The 21091-nt window shown below is 37.1% G+C and overlaps 1 protein-coding gene across 1 annotated transcript in view; it reads right to left on the bottom strand.

Moving 5' to 3' along the window:
• LOC128660860 (acetyl-coenzyme A synthetase, cytoplasmic) overlaps positions 1–21091 on the bottom strand; it is a 177523-nt gene that overhangs the window by 18332 nt on the left and 138100 nt on the right. The window contains exons 12-15 of the mRNA XM_053714923.1: positions 19001–19057; positions 14745–14825; positions 9326–9434; positions 1379–1447 (exon numbers count right to left, since the gene is read on the bottom strand). Coding sequence (XP_053570898.1) covers positions 1379–1447; positions 9326–9434; positions 14745–14825; positions 19001–19057 — 316 coding nt within the window. The remainder of the gene's footprint in view (positions 1–1378; positions 1448–9325; positions 9435–14744; positions 14826–19000; positions 19058–21091) is intronic.

Raw genomic sequence — 21091 nt, 5'->3', positions numbered from 1 at the left:
ACAATAAAGTCAAAAGTAAAATTTTGTGATTCAGATAAAGCATGCAATTTTAAACAACTTATACTGCTGCCATAGAGTACTAAAGACACGTGCACGCTCCTGAGCTCTAATGAGCCTACCTAGTTTTACTCTTCAATAAAAGAGACAATGTGAACAAAGCAAATTTGATAACAGAAGTAAATTGGAAAGTTGTTTAAAATTGCATGCTCTATCTGAATCATGAAAGGTTCATTTTGACTTTACTGTCCCTTTAAAATAATCCTGATTTATTGTACTTTGATAATATTATCTATTCTTTGTTTTCAAATTGTATAGATTTTAAAATATATAGCAATTATTAGTATAAAAGCTGAAAATTGTTTAAAAAAATCTTCTTTTTGTAAGGTTATTTACTATTTCATTAACCTATTAGGGGCTAGATTACAAGTGGAGCGCAACATTGCGCTCTAGTCAGTAATACCAGCACACGGAAATCGTGTTCGCAATGCCCGGAAGCCTAATGCTCATGATAGCGCGCTTCCATAGGGTCAATGAGAGCCTCATTCTGATGCCGATAGCGCAGGGCAGGGGGGCAAATCGCACAGCGTTGGGCAGCAATAAATAAATATGCATATATATTTATGTGTTTATATGCGCATATACACATATTAACACAAATATATATGTACATAAGCATATACATATATATTAACAGTGAAAACACAGTCCCCCATTGACCTCCATGTAAAGGCACTTTCTAACACCCCACATCCCTTCACTTTAAACCCTTATAACTGCTTTGCTCATATGTTTATTTACTGATACTCTACTGTCACATAATAAACATTAAGGGCCAGATTATGAGTGGCGCGCTATCTTAACGTACGCGTCTGTGTAAAAAGTTATACTCAACTGCTGCTCAGCTGCAGGTAAAAAAAAAATAAAAAAAAAATGAAGAAATGAACAGCAGCCAATCAGCATAAGCAGTGCTGAGGTCATGAACTCTTTTACTGTGATCTCATGAGATTTCATTGTAAACTTCCTTACACTGAATAGGGAAATAAGATGAGAGTGCACGAATGCTCGCTCCTTCCGCGGTCCCGGGACAGACATATTTATATGCTGCTTAGAAGTCCTTTACAATGGGATGTGGCTACTGAGAAACTTTTGAGGTAAAATATCTTTCTTTTTTACATGGAGATGTTCAGGTGATATTTTATAGTCAGCTTTCTACAGTGATGCTGCATCACTTCGAAGTGTTTAAACATTTGTGTATTATGGCCCTTTAAGTAATGAATCTGCCTAAATATATACAAAAGAATATAATGACCAAATGAAAAATCCATATAATATATCCTCTTCTCTGTAAACAATATAACTGACAAATCACTTTATGTACCTGAAACATTAAGCATGTCATCAATCCTTCCCGTAATCCAGATGTACCCGTCTTTATCTCTTCTGCATCCTAAAAACAGATAAGGTAAGTAAAAGCAGCAGTGCATGTTTCCATATATAATTATGTATAAATAAATTATTGCTTGTAAAAAAATATTTTTGTGTTGGTAATGAGATTCACATTTTATTTCCCTAAAAATAAAGGTACCATTGTACAGATTAGTCAAAAAGTAGAAACAATCCTTTTTTAATTTCAATGTGCCAGACAAATTTTAAAGTTAAACAGACATTTGAAACCCAAAATTTTTATTTCATGGTTCTATTATCAATTTTTCTTCTTTGTCATGGTATCTTTTGTTGAAAAACAGGGACATCAGCTTAGAAATATGGATTTGTCTGGAGAACTATATGGCAGCAGTTTTGTAAGAATGTTATCCATTCGCAAGAACACTAGATGGCAGAACTATTTCCTGTCACGTAGTGCTCCAGACAGTGTGATACCTACCTAGGTATCTCTTCAACAAAAAATATCATGGGAACTAAGCAAATTTGATAAAAGAAGTAAATTGGAAACCTTTCTAGAATTGTATGCTCTGTCTCAATCACAAAAGAAATGTTTTGAGTTTCATATCCCTTTAATTATGTAAAGTGCCCTTTTTTACTTTAATGTCACATACAATATTAAAGGTTAAAGATAATGATCTATCCTAGTCTGGTGTCTCTAGTATTGTTTAATAACCCCCTATTAATGATGAAAATGTGACTTTAGTGTCCCTTTAACTGCTTTGTATTATTGATATATATATATATATATATATATATATATATATATATATATATATATATATATATATATATATATATATATATATATATATATATATAAATTCCACCCAATTAAACTTGCATTGAAAACAAGCTCACACATGCAAGTCACTATCTTGCTCTTCCTATAATCTATCTAAAAAAAAGGAAATTTATGCTTACCTGATAAATTTGTTTCTTTTACGATACAATGAGTCCACGGATTTCATCCTTACTTATGGGATATCGCCTCCTGGTCAACAGGAGGAGGCAAAGAGCACCACAGCAGAGCTGTATATATAGCTCCTCCCTTCCCTCCCACTCCAGTCATTCGACCGAAGTTAGGAAGAGAAAGGAAAAGCCAAAGTGCAGAGGTGACTGAAGTTTAACAAAAATAAAAGACCTGTCATTCAAAACAGGGAGGGCCGTGGACTCATCGTATCGTAAAAGAAACACATTTATCAGGTAAGCATAAATTTCCTTTTTCTTTTACAAGATACGATGAGTCCACGGATTTCATCCTTACTTATGGGATACAATACCAAAGCTATAGGACATGGATGAAAGGGAGGGACAAGACAGGGAACCTAAACGGAAGGCACCACTGCTTGAAGAACTTTTCTCCCAAAAACAGCCTCAGACGAGGCAAAAGTATCAAATTTGGAAAATTTGGAAAAAGTGTGAAGAGAAAACCAAGTTGCAGCCTTGCAAATCTGTTCAACAGAAGCATCATTTTTGAATGCCCATGAGGAAGCAACAACCCTAGTAGAATGCTTTCAGGAGGCTGCTGTACAGCAGTCTCATATGCAAAACGGATGGTACTCTTCAGCCAAAAAGAAAGAGAGGTAGCCGTAGCTTTCTGACCCCTACGCTTCCCAGAAAACACAACAAACAGGGAAGAAGATTGACGAAAATCCTTAGTTGCCTGTAAGTAAAACTTCAAGGCACAGACTACATCCAAATTATGTAATTATGTAACAGTCGCTCCATCTTAGAAGAAGGATTAGGACACAAGGAAGGAACAACAATTTCCTGATTAATATTTTTATTTCAAACAACCTTAGGAAGAAAACCAGGTTTGGTACGTAACACTATCTTATCCGAATGAAAAATAAGATAAGGAGAATCACATTGTAATGCTGAGAGCTCAGAAACTCTGAGAGCAGAAGAAATAGCAACCAAAAACAAAACTTTCCAAGATAATAACTTAATATCTATGGAATGCATAGGTTCAAACGGAACCCCTTGAAGAACTTTAAGAACTAAATTCAAACTCCAAGGAGGAGCAATTGGTCGAAACACAGGCCTGATTCTAGTCAGAGCCTGACAAAAAGACTGAACATCTGGAACATCTGCCAGACGTTTGTGCAATAAAATAGACAAAGCAGAAATCTGTCCCTTTAAGGAACGTGCTGACAACCCTTTCTCCAATACATCTTGGAGAAAAGACAAAATCCTGGGAATCCTAACCCTACCCATGAGTAGCCCTTGGATACGCACCAATAAAGATATTTATGCCATATCTTATGATAAATTTTCCTAGTAACAGGCTTACGCTCCTGAATCAAAGTATCTATAACCGAATCAGAAAACCCTCGCTTAGATAAAATTAAGTTTCAATTTCCAAGCAGTCAGCTGCAGAGAAACTAGATTCGGATGATGGAAGGGTCCCTGAATTAGAAGGTCGTTCCTCAACGGAAGCTTCCACGGAGACTGGGATGACATGTCCACCAGATCGGCATACCAAGTCCTGCGAGGCCATGCAGGGGCGATGAGTATCACCAATGCCCTCTCCTGCTTGACCCGGGCAATCACCCGTGGAAGAAGAGCAAATGGAGGAAACACATAAGCTAGGCTGAAGGACCAAGGCACTGCCAAGGCATCTATCAGCTCGGCCTGGGGATCCCTGGACCTGGACCCGTATCTCGGAAGCTTGGCATTCTGGCGAGACGCCATGAGATCCAACTCTGGCCTGCCCCATCTGAGAATCAGGTTGGCAAATACCTCCGGATGGAGTGCCCACTCCCCTGGATGAAATGTTTGTCTGCTTAGAAAATCTGCTTTCCAGTTTTCCACCCCTGGGATGTGAATCGCGGACAGATAGCAAGAGTGAGACTCTGCCCACTGTATTATTCTGGCTACCTCTGTCATCGCTAAGGAACTTTTTGTTCCCCCCTGATGATTGATGTAGGCCACTGTGGTTATGTTGTCCGACTGTAATCTGATGAATTGAGCCGAAGCCAACTGAGGCCAAGCCTGAAGCGCATTGAATATTGCTCTCAACTCTAGGATATTGATGGGAAGGAGAGACTCCGCCTGAGTCCAGACCCCCTGAGCCCTCCGGGAATTCCAGACTGCTCCCCAACCTAACAGACTGGCATCCATTGTCACTATTACCCATGAGGGTCTGCGAAAGCATGTCCCCTGGGATAGATTATCCAGGGACAACCACCATAGAAGAGAGTCCCTTGTCTCCTGATCCAGATGTATTTGAGGAGACACATTTGTATAATCTCCATTCCACTGTCTGAGCACGCTCAGTTGCAGAGGCCTGAGATGAAACCGAGCAAATGGAATGATGTCCATTGTCGCTACAATCAATCCAGTTACCTCCATGCACTGAGCCACGGACGGCCGAGGATTGGTCTGAAGAGCTCGGCATGTGTTCAGAATTTTCAGTTTTCTGACCTCCGTCAAAAATATTTTCATGGATAGAGAGTCGATTAGAGTTCCCAGGAAAGGAACCCTTGTCTGTGCAACTAGAGAACTCTTCTACAGATTCACCTTCCACCCATGAGTCCTCAGAAAGGACAGAACAATTTCGGTATGAGACTTTGTTAGTTGATAAGATGATGCCTAGATCAGGATATCGTCCAGATAAGGCGCCACTGAAATGCCCCGTGGTCTCAGAACCACTAGAAGCGACCCCAGAACCTTTGTGAAAATTCTGGGTGCCGTGGCCAGGCCAAAAGGATGAACCACGAACTGAAAATGTTTGTCCAGAAAGGCAAACATCAGGAACTTGTGATGATCTCTGTGGATAGGAACATGAAGATATGCATCCTTTAGATCCACGGTAGTCATAAATTGACCCTCCTGGATCAATGGAAGAATGGTACGAATAGTTTCCATCTTGAAAGATGGAACCCTGAGAAACTTGTTTAGACTCTTGAGATCTAAGATAGGTCTGAAAGTTCCCTCTTTTTTGGGAACTACAAACAGATTTGAATAAAACCCCTGTCCCTGGATTGGAACGGGACAAATTACTCCCATAGAGGAGAGGTCTCTTACCCAGCGTAAACACGCCTCTCTTTTTATCTGGTCAACAGACAATCGAGAAAGAAGGAACCTTCCTCTGGGGGAACAATTTTTTAATTCTAGTTTGTATCCCTGAGATATTATATCTACTGCTCAAGGATCTTGGACATCTCTTATCCAAGCCTGGACGAAACATGATAGTCTGCCCCCCACTAGATCCGGTCCCGGATCGGGAGCCGCCCCTTCATGCTGACTTAGTGGCAGCAACCGGTTTCTTGGGCTGTTTGCCATTGTTCCAATCCTGGTTGGGCTGCCACGTGGACTTGGGTTGAGAATAGCCCCCCTCCTGCTTAGTGGAAGGGGGAGAGGGGTTTCCCTTGAAATTTCGAAAGGAACGAAAATTACTCTGTTGACCCCTCTGTTTGGATTTCTTATCCTGAGGGAGGTGACCCTTACCTCCCGTGATGTCAGAAATAATTTATTTCAAGACGGAGCCAAACAAGGTCTTACCCTTGTAAGGGATAGCCAAAAGTTTAGTTTTGGATGACACATCGGCAGACCAAGACTTAAGCCATAAGGCCTTACGTGCTAAAATGGAAAATCCTGAGCTTTTAGCCGCCAACTTAGTAATTTGCAGCGAAGCATCTGTCACAAAAGAATTAGCCAGCTTAAGAGCTATAATTCTGTCCTGTATCTCTTCCAAAGGAGTCTCAGTTTTAAGAGACTCCTCCAGAACATCAAACCAATAAGCCGCCGCCATGGTAACTGTGACGATGCAGGCTGCCGGTTTAAAAGTAACCCTTGATGAACATAAAGTTTCATAAGCAGACCCTCTAATTTCTTATCCATAGGGTCCTTAAAAGCACAACTATCCTCAATAGGGATAGTAGTCCGTTTAGCCAAAGTGGAAATGGCACCCTCCACCTTAGGCACTGTCTGCCAAGAATTCCTGATAGAATCCGCTATGGGATACATCTTCCTGAAAAAGGGAGAAGGAGAAAACGGAATACCTAGTCTCTCCCATTCCTTAGCAATAATTTCCGAAGTTCTCTTGGAAACTGGAAAAACATCTGAATAAGAAGGGACTTCTAGATACCTGTCCAACTTACTCAATTTTTCTGGAGGGACCACGATTGAATCGCAGTCGTCCAGAGTCACCAAAACCTCCTTCAACAACAGGCGGAGGTGTTCCACTTTAAACCGGAAAGAAATTACTTCTGAATCCGTCTGTAGCAGGGCGCTATCTGATTCAGAAAGCTCACCTTCAGATAGGGGTTCCAATTCTGAACCCTGTAAAGGCATTTCTGACCTTGCAATTAAAGCATCCGAAGGCGTAGTAGCCATGAGGTCATCGTTCCTCCTGCGTTTGCCTTGCAGGACGGGAAAGGCAGACAACGCTTCAGAAAGAGTTGAGGACATAACAGATGCTATGTCCTTTAGAGCAAAAGCAGGTGAAACTGCAGAGGTACTGGACTGTGCCTGGGTAGGCGATAGGGACTGTGACGCTTGGGGAGAAAGATGTGGCATACACTGATTCTCATCGTTAGAACCTTGAGAAGCATCCGTCTTATTTAAATCTGTATCAAAAAACATTTGCTCCCTAAACTGTAAAGCCCTCTCAGTATATGAGGGGCAAAAGGTAACGGGAGGTTCCACATGTGCAGTCAAACATGATGAACATGTAACAGATGTGTCCATGATAGCCTAAGTAGTAAACTTGGTCTTGCCCTGCAACTAAAGAGTTAATAAGCAGCTCTAATAACAAATGCTGAACTGTTAACAGTTAACCACAGATTATACTAATAAGCAACTCTAATAACCCCTTAAGGTAAATTAAACTAGAGACCCAAGAAGGCAGAAAAAAATATGATCAAGTATCTTTGTTAGAAAAAAAACGGAACGTCAAACTTAGCCTCTGCCGCCTCAACAGCTCTGCTGAGGCGCCTACCTGCCACCTCGAGTAGTCTCCGCGGCTCACACACACTGCCTCAGACCGTTTGATCTAACAACATAAGACCATGCGGTCCCAGCAGAGAGGAACTACGATCACACTATCCTCCGTTGTAGTGATCATGAAATGTAGTAGCGCTGCATCCTGAGCGCGGGAGACTAACCCCATTCTTCGTGGGCGTGCACCTTACACAGAATGAGTCCTCAAGAACTGCGAGCCGAAAGTCGCTGCAACGCAGTTAAACGGCCATGCGGTTTAAGTACCCTGAAGTCTCAAACATCCATCTCAGAGGCGCATACAGGGAAAATAAGCGGTTTGCAAGTGAAAGACAAATACCGAGTGCACACAAACACCAGAGACAAGCTCCATACATATAAACTAATCTCCCAGCATCAGCCCAGTCCATAATCTCTCCCACATAGTGTCATAAATGTTCCCTGAGCGATCCAAACTATCCACCCCCACCACCTCCTCCTTAACCCTTGAATGGAGGTCCTGGTTAGCATAAGGGGCTTGTAGATAGAAGGTAGCAGCGACTCCTGAATTAATTCTGTCCCAGCACATACTTTGTTGCTGATCAACAGCATAAAACGTCCCACAGCCACAAAGACTTGTCATTCTGTGGAGAAATACAGGGCCTTAGTTAGCATGTCTAAGACCATTTTGATAAGGGCAGCATACAGTATGGGAGGTGCAGTGAGAAATTAATCCCACAAATTCCCAATGCCTTAAAGCCACCTGTGGCTCTGCTAACAAGAGGCTGACCAGGTCCTGGCTACACCCTGTAGAAAAATAGTACACACTGGCACCATTTAAAAATAAAAAACTCTTGATTGAAGAAACCTAAACTAACACCTCACTTTACCTCTTCCTATTCTAACACAGGCAAAGAGAATGACTGGAGTGGGAGGGAAGGGAGGAGCTATATATAGAGCTCTGCTGTGGTGCTCTTTGCCTCCTCCTGTTGACCAGGAGGCGATATGAAATCTGTGGACTCATCGTATCTTGTAAAAGAAATGCTAGTAGACATAGCATACCATCATTTCTTAAATATGCTACAGAGGTCACTGCACTAACACAGTGTTTGTTCAGTCTTTAACTACCCCTAAAAGACCAGATTGGAAGGATTCACTGACCACAGGTGAGTGAATTACAAAACTGAGCCAATGATCATCCCAATTAAATTAAATACTGTCAGATGAAATAGTAAACGTGGGCATACAAATCCACTAGAAATGTAAGCATTCATTTGATATCATCAGGCAACTTAACAGCAGAGAAGATACACATCCCTATAGAAGTGTACAGAATTTATATAAGGCCTTTATTCTATAGCATTTCTAAAAGCAAATGAGGTGTTAGCACAAAAACAAACCTAGAGGTTTATAAAGATTTTACCGAGTAAAGTTTACAACTACAGTACTGCCAGCAAATAAACTGGCTCTGCTGTAAAATTACCCATGTGAAATGTTTTGCCAATGTATGCATGACCCACAGCTATATCCATTGTTAGAAAACCCAGAGGCAGAATTTAATAAGGTTGTCAGGTTCCCTTAAATTAGCATTAAAGGGACATACAAATACAAAAAGAAAATGCGCTGATATGTTAGAGCATTTTATTATTGCACTATTGCATGCATATAATCATGAGTTTAGCACTTGCAAAGGGGTCAGCGACAGAGCAGGAATTCATTACTGGGAGCTAGCTGAACACACCTTTAATGTACATTTTTCTTATAGTGCAAAACCAGATATATATATTTATTATTACAAATAAAGAGGCTTGTAATTGAAAGAAATGCTGACCCTCGTAATATAGGGTATTTTATGTTATTTCAAACTATTTTATACATATTATTTTAAAAAATGAAGACTGCTGGTGTTTTATATTTATAATGCTGGTGAACTAATATTTATAATATAGAAACCACTTACCATCTCCTGCAACGTAATAGCCAGGGAACTTATTGAAGTAGGTGCTTTCATAGCGTTCATGGTTGCCATATAATGTTCTCATTACAGATGGCCATGGCTGCTTAAAGACCTGCATTATAACATCAGAGTGTGTTCATGTTACTAAGCAAATGACTCTGTCTGAACATTCATTGATGAGATACAAGTAGGTCATTGACTATGTAACAAAGCTTATATTATTCACAAGAGCATGGAGTAACATGTATTAATAATGCTGTAATTGTTAAGGCGCTTCTAATGTCTGTAGCAGACTCTGGGCAGTGAGTTACATGTGTGTTCTCAGCTAGTCAAATCGTAAGCATTTCACATCAGCTCAGGATATCACATGCTGAGCAAGGACTAAACTAGGCTTTATTAAAAACACACTTTATTTCAAGCTTAAATACCAAATAAGCAATAGATGTGTGTGTAGTAAGTTGAGGTATTCTTGAATATATTCTTCTGTGTATGCTTCTGACACGGCATTAGTGCATGTAACTCTATCTACATTAATTCCATACATAAAGTATCACATTTAACAATCTTACTCCTAACACACACAAAAGCCAACCTTAAAGGGACACTGAACCCAATTTTTTTCTTTTGTGATTCAGATAGAGCATGAAATTTTAAGCAACTTTCTAATTTACTCCTATTATCAATTTTTCTTCATTCTCTTGGAATCTTTATTTGAAAAAACGTGGTTTAGAAAGGAGCGCCAAATCTTGGCGAGGTCTGGTGCGGTATAGGTGTGAAAATATGGTATTCTGTCTGAGAAATTGTATAGCGCTATAGCTCAGCTACAATTATGGTAGTTGTGCTGTATAGATGTGTAGGTTTTGATATCTAGATATAAGATCTAAGAGTGGCACAGTTGATACATAAAAGCATTTAATACATATTAAACATATAAAACAAGGGTGTCGTTTAAAATATATTTTAACAGAACGGCAAGAAATAATGTGTAAAAACACATAAACATATAAATATCTATAAAAACACGCGTGTTTTGCTTTTTAGCTGTATGTATAATGTCTCATAAAATTCGTCTCATATATAGTTGTGTTGGCATAAATCTGAAAATAATAAACAATAAAAAATAATAAAAAACAATGAAAAGTAAATAATGTCCAATAATCCCTTCTCAAAGTTAAGAGATATATAAAAAAAGGTTAAGTAGTGTCCAAAAATCCCTTCTCAAAGTTAAGAGATATAAATAGATTTTCACATGTGTATCCAAAAAATAAACTGTCCAAATTTAAGTGTTGTCCAAAAACGTGGTATAAATGAATAGTGCAAATCCAGCAGATTCAAAAGTTCTATTAAAAAAGCTTTGCAAAAAACATTTCAAAGAGACATTTAAAAAACATCAAAATGAAGGTAGAAAAAAAGGTCTATCAAAATATGGTGACAAAGAATAATCCGTGAAGTCAATCCAAAATAGTGATAAAAATAAGTCCAAAAAAGATGTAAAATATCCAAAAGATAAAAAACAAAAAATAAATTATTAGTATGTGCACAAACTAGTGAGAGTGATCCCAAAAAGGGGGCTTATGTGGAGGGGTTATGTTTCCATGTAGAAAAATTATTTGCTATATAAAAAGAAAAAAGAAAAAAGAAAAATAAGCAAAAATACAAAAATATAAATAAAAATAATCCTAGGGAATCTTCAAACCCTGAAAATAAAAGATAATAACAATAGTGTAATACTGTATTATAATTCAACAATCAAGGAATAAATAGCTCACCATAGCTCTGTCAACGCGTTTCGGCCCTCAAGAGAGGCCTTTATCAAGACTATAGTCTTGATATAGATATTTATGTGTTTATGTGTTTTTACACATTATTTCTTGCCGTTCTGTTAAAATATATTTTAAACGACACCCTTGTTTTATATGTTTAATATGTATTAAATGCTTTTATGTATCAACTGTGCCACTCTTAGATCTTATATCTAGATATCAAAACCTACACATCTACACAGCACAACTACCATAATTGTAGCTGAGCTATAGCGCTATACAATTTCTCAGACAGAATACCATATTTTCACACCTATACCGCACCAGACCTCGCCAAGATTTGGCGCTCCTTTCTAAACCACGTTTTGACACATATTTTCTAAAAGTGGGCACCTGGGGACCCACTATAGACAGGAGCTATAGGTCCACACTTTCAGCGCTGTAAGAAAACATTGAATCTATCATCTAATCTTTATTTGAAATGCAAGAATGTAAGTTTAGATGCCGGCCCATTTTTGGTGAACAACCTAGGTTGTTCTTGCTGATTGGTGGATAAATTCATCCACCAATCAAAAACTGCTGTCCAGAGTTCTGAACCAAGAAAAAAGCTTAGATGCCTTCTTTTTTATATAAAGATAGCAAAGGAACAAAGAAACATTGATAATAGGAGTAAATTAGAAAGTTGCTTAAAATTGCATGCTCTATCTGAATAACTAAATAAATTTTTGGGGTTCAGTGTCCCTTTAAACAATAGTATCTTTAAAGGGACAGTCAAGTCCAAAAAAACCTTTCATGATTCAGATAGGGCATGTAATTTTAAACAACTTTCCAATTTACTTTTATCACCAATTTTGCTTTGTTCTCTTGGTATTCTTAGTTGAAAGCTAAACCTAGGAGGTTCATATGCTAATTTCTTAGACCTTGAAGGCCGCCTCTAATCTAAATGCATTTTGACAGTTCTTCACCACTACAGGGTGTTACTTCTTGTGTTTCATATAGATAACATTGAGCTCATGCACGTGAATTTACCGAGGAGTGAGCACTGTTTGGCTAAAATGCAAGTCTGTCAAAAGAACTGAAATAAGGGGGCAGTCTGCAGAGGCTTAGATACAAGGTAATTACAGAGGTAAAACGTGTATTATTATAAATGTGTTGGTTATGTAAAACTGGGAAATGGGTAATTAAGGGATTATCTAGCTTTTAAAACAACAAAAATTCTGGTGTTGACTGTCCCTTTAAGTGTTCATATTATCAACCACTCACTGAAGCTCATATGTTTTTCACTTCTTTTTAAAACATTCTGTGTGCTACAACTACCCTAAACAATTCCCGTCCTGCTAACCTACCTATTTCCATCTTCCTGAAATATTTCCTTTTAGAGTTTTTTTATCATACATAACCTTGTATTCGGATATACCTAACATATACTCTGCAGATATGGTTTGCTTAATATTCACCCATCAATTAAAAAAATAATTCCACTGTGAATTAAGGTGACATTGTACTCCGTCAAGCAGCTAATAAAAGTTAATTGTATTCAAAGTTGCCGCAAGAAAAACATTTTACATAGGCTCCCCGCTATCATGAGGTTGATTGCTGCTAACGCATCTTGTTTGCATAGCCTTTCTAAGTCAGTAATGCAGTATTGAAATGTTCAGTATATTTGGTGGTTTTAAAACAGTTATTTCAAATTACAAAGTAAAGGTAAATGATCTATTTGTAAATAATTTAGGGCCATATTACAAGTGGAGCACTAAATATCGTATTCATAAAAGCAATATTTGCGCTCCACTGTGTGATACCAGCACACGCTAATGTGCGCTTGCATTGTTGGGAAGCAGTGTGCTCAGGAGAGCTCGCTTCCATAGGCTCTAATGGGAGCTTCGTTCTGATGCCGTCAGAGACAGCCTCAAAACCTAAGCACAGCGAAGGGGGTAAGTAGCGCAGCGATGGCAGCAAATATAAATATATACTGTAATATGTGTTAATATGTGTATAGCAATAACCAGCCACTTGTAATGGCTGGCTAATTATCGCTGGATAATTTAGCGCTCCACTTGTAATCTAGCCCTTAAAGGGACAGTCTACTCCAAAATTGTATAGTTTAAAAAAGATAGATAATCCCTTTATTACCCATTTCCCATTTTTGCATAACACTGCTATATTAATATACTGTTTACCTCTGTGATTACCTTGTATCTAAACCTCTTCTGACAGCCCCCTGATCACATGACTTTTTATTTATTATCTATTGACTTGCATTTTAGCCAACTAGTACTGTGTTGTGCACAACTTCACGGGCATGAGCACAATGCTATTTATATGGCTCACATGAACTAGCAGTCTCCTTTTGTAAAGAGCAAATAAAAAAGCATGTGATAAGAGGCTGTCTATAGTGTCTTAGAAACAGGCAGAAATGTAGAGGTTTAAATGTTATAAAGTATATTAATATAACAATGTTGGTTGTGCAAAGCTGGGGAATTTGTAGTACAGTCATTATCTATCTTTTTAAATAACAATTTTGTTGTTGACTGTCCCTTTAATGTACTACAGGAGGTAAAATGGATCATTGAGGCAATTTAAATGGGAGAACATTTTACATTTTGCCCCTTTAATATTATGTGTTTATATTATTGTTTGTGCCTAGATTAGCTTGTTCCTAAAGTAGCATTTTTTTAAGGCGGTGCAAATTTATGGGAGCAGCTCTGCAGTACGCCATTTAGCTACTCCTGCTAGTTTATTAAAGTTATACATATTGGTGGTGGATCATCTTGTCTCTCTGTAACAGGACTGTAATGTAGCCATATGTGTAAGGAAGGAAATGGTTAATAATTGCTCAGTCCAAAGAATTGCAGAAAAGGCAAATATGATATAAAATGTGTGTGAGTAGTCAATAATGCCCAGAGCCCGGAGCAGAACAACACCTAAATATGCACAGTTCTGGTTGCTGGCTTTCCAAGCAATATTAAAAGCAAAGAAGTGGACTAATACATTTAAACAATTTAACTTGGTATTTAACATAAGCTAATAATAACAAATAGTTGATGTTTTCTGTTAAAGGGACATGATACCTAAGTGTTGAAGCGCCTGCAAGTGATGCAGCATTGCTTTAAAAAGCTGACTAGAAAATATCACCCGAACATCTCTATGTAAAAAAGAAAGATATTTACCTCAAAATGTCCAAAGTATTCACACCCCACTGTAAAGGGACTTTATCAGCCAATCATGATACTAGTCCCAGGACTTGCAAGGGAGTGTGCATCTGTCATGTGCAGGCACAGTAATGTTATTTTCATATTCAGTTTTAGGAAGTTTACTATGAACACTATAGCACTGCTGATGCTAATTGGATTTTTTTTCCAACTTGCAGCTGGACAGCAGCTGAGGTATAACTGTTCACAGAGCACTTATTCTTGAAAGCTGAAGACATTTTTAAGGTTAATTATCTTCCCTTTTTACATAGAGATGCTCAGGTGATATTTTAATGTCAGCTTTTTACAGTTATGCTGCATGATTTAGCATATAAGTATTATGTCCCTTTAAATAGTTATGAGGTTGTGACACTTTGTTTAGGGTCCATGAACTGCACAAACAAACAAAAAACAACAACAAACTTTATGTTAAAAGCGGTTCTCACAGCATTCACAAAAGTTACTTACTAAATAACCTTCAGCTTCTCCCTCCAACTCTTCTCCGTGCTCATTCAGAACAGCCGGGACAACTCCGAAAAATGGAAATGTCTAGGAAATGAAACATTTATTCTCCCATTAAAAAAAAAGTGCAGCAACAAAAATAATAAACACAGTAATATGCAAAAAGCACTACTATAGGGTTGAGGACCCTTCTCACAAATGATTCCTTTCCATTAGAAAGATGTAAAATTGTAAAAATGAATAAGTGCATCACATTCAGAGACCTAGTTGTTACATTTACTCATCAGCACATACAACAGTTATATATATCGAAAATTTGTGGCCTTATAAAAATACTGTCACGTCACCACACATAAGGGAAGAGTATATTCCAGTATACAAATAACGGTCTCCTTTATAGTTTACAGAGACATTTGTTCTTGCTACCAGTTTTTTACATTTGCAAATGAAATGTGATGTAGTGACTGCAAAACTGCAAATTTCAATTAAATTGGTCAAGTAATTTTAATGTTATTCAATGTAGGAAAAAGTGCTGTTTTTCCGAAATTTCATTGACGATTGGGGGCAGTTTAATTTCGGAATTTCCTTTCTTTTAAACATTTGATGGAAAACTAAAACTCTGCTTTAAAATATGTTGTGTTTTTATATATATATATAGACATATGTTATACATATGTAGAACATTGTTATACAGAAATATGCAAGAAGTGCTCCTGTAGGGTTGAGGACCCTTCTCACAGACGATTCATTTTTACTAGAAATCCATTAGAAAGATGTAAAATTGTGAAACCGAATACACAATTTCATCACATTCAGAGACCTGTGTTTTACATTTACTCAGCAGCACATAAACAGTTATTTACATAGTGAACCTGTGACCTTTCTATGCTTTTCTCAGCGGGAGTAGGAAGATGAACAGTATTATAAAATACAGTCACATCACCACACATAAGGGAAGATTAGATTCCAGTACTAACAGTAATAACACAGGTCTCCTTAAAAGTCTACAAAGAGTTTTGTTCTTGCTACCAGTTTTTACATTTGCAAATAAAATCTGATGTAGCCCATGTTTTTTTTAATTAAAATCCAAAATTAAACTTTCATAGAAAAGATGAAGCATGCAATAAAAAAAATAATTAAAAAAAAATTTAGATCCAATTTACCTAATTGTCTTGGTGCCCTTTGTTGAAATGTAACCATTTCCCATGAGAGCACGATGTTTTGAGCACTACATGTATAAAATTGTTACACATTTCCGTATACTGTCAAGAAAAGGAGCTACTTTTTAACAAGGGATTCCAAAAGATAAATTACATTTGCACAGTTTTAATCATATGCTCTATCTGAATTGTGTATGTCTAATTTTGACTTCCTTGTCACTTTCTGAGGCTCCGGCTCCTACTGAGTTCATATAAGAGTTCAAACTATGGGCTCTATTTATCAAGCTCCGTATGGAGCTTGATGGCCCCTGTTTCTGGCGAGTCGTCAGACTCGCCAGAAACAGCAGTTATGAAGCAGCGGTCACAAAGACCGTTGCTTCATTACCTGTCCGCCTGCTCTGAGCAGGCGGACAGACATCGCCACAATACAACCCGATCAAGTACGATAGGGTTGATTGACACCCCCCTGCTGGCGGCCCATTGGCCGCAAGTCTGCAGGGGGCGGTGTTGCACGCCCCCCTGCTGATTGATTGACACCCCCTGCTGGCGGCCCATTGGCCGCGAGTCTGCAGGGGGCGGTGTTGCACCAGCAGCTCTTGTGAGCTGCTGGTGCAATGTTGAATACGGCGAGCGTATTGCTCGCCGTATTCAACAAGGTCTGAAGCATTGCTTCAGACTTGATAAAGAAAGGAACTCTTCTGAAAGCATGTCATCTTATAAATGTATAGTTAGTCCAATAAAAAAGTATCATTGCTCAATGCAATACTCTTGTTATTTTGATATCTAAATCTCTGGACTAACACAGCTACTCCAATCAACATATATATATATATAAAACACAATATTTATTTATTTAATTATTATGTGTTTTATATTATCTTCGCTTATGATACTAAGTGCATTTAAGGAAGTTAGATGTATAGGGCATAATCTACTGATATTGTTTGACTTTGACACTAAGGATTACTGTTGCAATGGGGTAAATCCATCAGCCACTGGTATAATATACAGGACTACCTCATTGACTGACTACATTGACTATTTTCTCTCCCTCATCTGCCATATCTCCCTCCTTCTCTCCCTTCCCTCCTCCTTTCTCTTCCCTCCTATAATTTACTTGGGAAATTAAAATAAATAAATAATAATAATGTCATATTGCAGCCATTCCAAAAAAAATGATGTCTAAAAAAGTTCTAAAATCTGGGACATTTTTCTTTCATGATTCAGATAGAGCATACAATTTCAAACAACTTTTCAATGTTTTTCTATTATCTAATTTGCTTATTTTCTTTAATAGTTTGTTGAAGAAGCAGCAATAAATTACTGTGAGCTAGTTAACACATTGGGCAAGCCAATAATATGAGACATATATGTGCAGCCACCAATCAGCAGCTCCTGAGTCTACCTATGCTTTTCAACAAAGGATACAAAGGGAACTAAACAAATTATATAATAGAAGTAAATTGGAATGTTGTTTAAAATCACATAAGAAAAAAAAGGGTTTCATATCCCTTTAAAGGGACAGTAAAATCAAAATTAAACGTTCATGATTCAGATAGAGCACGCAATTTTAAACACCTTTCCAATTTACTTTGGTTATCACATTTTCTTCGTTCTCTTGGTATCTTTTATTTTAGAGTAAAACTAGGTAGGCTCATAAGTACTCAGGAGTGTGCACGTATATTTAGTACTCTATGGCAGCAGTGTTTTGTAACATTGTATAATAAAGCTACAAATAATGTGGCAAAACACAGCTGCCATAGAGTATTAAAGACACGTGCACACTCCTGAGTTCTTAGAAGCCTACCTAGTTTTAATCTTCAATAAAAGATACCAAAAGAACAAAGCAAATTTGATAACTGAAGTAAATTGAAAAGTTGTTTAAAATTGCACGCTCTTTCCGATTTATGACAGTTTAATTTTGACTTTAATGTCCCTTTAAGTTTACATATAAGACTTTACACATAAATATATATACCCTAGACCCCTTCTCACTCCTGTCCCTTGCCATATAAAACTTATCTTTTTAGCCCTTTCGCAAAATCTTTTTTTCTTTATTAACTCATTGTTTCACATTTATTAAACATTAATTGCCCTTTGTATCACGTGACAGCCATCAGCCAAACACAAAATGCATATATGTATGTATAAACTGTGCATTTTTGCACATGCTAAGTTGGAGCTGGAGCTTCAGAAAGAGTGCATATAAAAGAATGTGCACGTTTTGAAAATTGAAGTATTGGAAAGTTTTAAGCGGTAAATGATAAAATCAGTATTTAAGATTGAGCAAGAGTTTAGAACTTTAACGGCCACTTGTTATATGATCAAGCTACTACTGCTTCCCACTGAAAGTATAGGGTGTACTATAAAGTATAAGTTGGGTGCATTAAAAATGCTTTGGTTAAATATCTTAACCAACAACATGTAATACCCAAAACAACTCGCTGTGTATTATCAATTTTTGACTTGTAATCTAGGCCTAAACATATCATCTTTATGAATATCTAAAGAATCACTGTGAGAAGGCTGCCTCTCCAAGAGGCGTTTTACTACACTTCACTGTGGGGGGCGACGGTTCTCTGCCACTGGCAGAATGTTACGAGCAACATTGCGATCTGCAGTGAAGGTGTCATGTAAATGATCCCTTTATACAGTATTCAATGACATTACAATTTACATGTGTGAACCGATACCTCTTTTATTACAATACAAAAAAAATAACATTTACATGAATAACAAATCTATATGAGCTGGGGGATTGTGGGTATATTGTACATGTCTACATGCATTTTACTGTATGATTAGTATATTACGTATTTTAAGTAAGTTCATTATTTAAATAACTTCATGTTTTTAACTTTTGCTGTGTCCTTTTCTTTTTAGGAAAAAGAGTTTGTATACCGGATATTAATATCCCATAGAAAACATTTTACAATAGTGCAAAACTACATCCCTTTAATGTAATGCAGCTCTTGGCTTTCCCACTAAAAGCATATTTTAATAGCGTTTAGTAAAATGTTCCTATAATGTGCACATCCCTTTAAGCACTGGGAATCTGGAGTACTAATGTCAGCATTAACCTCTTCCATGCCCATTACTTACAGCTGATCCTGGTTTCAGTGGTGTGGCGGCAGGTAATGGAGTTAGTACATGACCTCCCTAAAAGAGAAGAGTGAATATGTTTGTAATAAAAGTTTGTTGCTGTGCTTGAATTCACCACCAATCTGCTTTTTTTTAGGTGTAGCTGGTTAAGAAATTAGAATATGAAACACAGCAGAACAAAAACATACATTACTATTTGATTTTTAATGAAAATAACAGGCTTTGGATCAGTAATACAGAATATGAACATTATTAATGCTTTTCGCCACTATCTTGCTAAATATACTTGAAGCGTCTGTATTTGGAACTAGTTAGTGAGGCAATTTTGGTTGAATACACTCAATGAAAGTTAATGTAACTAATTATTTTGTAGAAAACTGTTGTTTTCAATGGACCTTTGTAAATGTTTGTAAGAGGCTTCATAACTCTAACTTAGCTAACTATAATTTACCTATTAAAGAATACAAAACAAATGTTTGTAAACAACATCATGGCTGTGATAACTGAGATATGGTTTGTTAAAGGGACACTGAACCCAATTTTTTTCTTTCATGGTTCAGATAGAGCATGAAATTTTAAGCAACTTTCTAATTTACTCCTATTATCAATTTTTCTTCGTTCTCTTGCTATATTTATTTTAAAAGCAGGAATGTAAATCTTAGCAGCCAGCCCAATTTAGGTTCAGCACCATGGATAGCACTTGCTTATTGGAGGCTTACATTTACCCACCAATAAGCAAGCATAACCCGGGTTCTCAACCAAAAATGGGCCGGCTCCTATGCATCACATTCCTGCTTTTTAAATAAAGATAGCAAGAGAACAAAGAAAATGTAATAATAGGAGTAAATTGCTTGCTCTATCTGAATCATGAAAGAAAAAAAATTGGGTTTAATGTCCCTTTAAGTAAAGAAAATTCAGGAAATCGCTTTGGGATTCTACGTATAATATTTACTTAATACTCTTGGTGGAGAGAGGATTTCAACCTAGTGCTCTTCATCTACAGACCAAAATAAATACCATTAACTCTAGTAATACTTTTCTCATAACTCAATAAAGCCATACATTATTAAAGGGACGTGAAACTCATTTCTTTTCTTCATGATTCAGATAGAACATAGTTTAAACAACTTTCTAATTTATTTCTACTATCAAATGTTCTTCGTTCTCTTGATATCTTTTGTTGAAATGCAGGGACATAAGCTCAGGAGCGTACACGTGTCTGGAGCACTATATACAGTAGCAGCAGTTTTACAAGAATGTTATCCATGTGCAAGAGCATTAGATAGTAGCACTTTTTCCTGCCATGTAGTGCTCCAGACACCTACCTAGGTATCTCTTCAACAAAGAATAACATGAAAACCAAGCAAATTTGATAATAGTAAATATGAAAACTTTTTTTAAAAATTGTATGCTCTGTCTGAATCACAAAAGACATTGTTGGGCTTCATATCCTTTTCAGAACCTTTACATGGAAATATCTAACATGTATATATCTATACATTTGCAAATAAATTACAGGCAGCCATCAAATGGACATTGCATATTTTAAAATGTAAAACTGAATGCTCTTGTGGCGAATAATTCTTTTTTTTTTCTACTGAGGGGGGCGACGGTTCTCTGGCACTGGCAGAATGTTAAGAGCCTTCTGCAGTGAAGGTGTCATGTAAATGATCCCTTTATACAGTATTCAATGACGTTACAATTTACAAAATTTGTTGTTTTATTCTGTTATACAAATGGACATGCAACTGCTTTATTTTCATGATTTATATAGAGCATACAATTTAGAAAACCACAATTTACTTATGTTACAAAACTGACTTATTTCTCTTAGTATCCTTTGCTGAAGAGCATATCTACGTAGGCTTAGTAGTGTGCACCTGTCTAGAGCACTATATGGCAGCAGCTTTCTAACTGCTTTTAACAAAGTTACACAGTTTTGAATAGTAGATGGCAGCTGCGTTTGCACAATGAATATATAACATTGTTTAACTGGAATTTGGCAGCACTATACAATAACATGATAAAAATAAATAATCATAATAGATCATAGAAGATGCAATTTAATAATATATGAAAAGGAGAACTTTT

The sequence above is a fragment of the Bombina bombina genome, chromosome 5, assembly GCF_027579735.1.
Source record: "Bombina bombina isolate aBomBom1 chromosome 5, aBomBom1.pri, whole genome shotgun sequence".
Classification (NCBI taxonomy): Eukaryota; Metazoa; Chordata; class Amphibia; order Anura; family Bombinatoridae; genus Bombina; species Bombina bombina.
The sequence above is the reverse complement of the archived record's forward strand: the minus strand, read 5'-3'. Positions and strand labels throughout refer to the sequence as shown.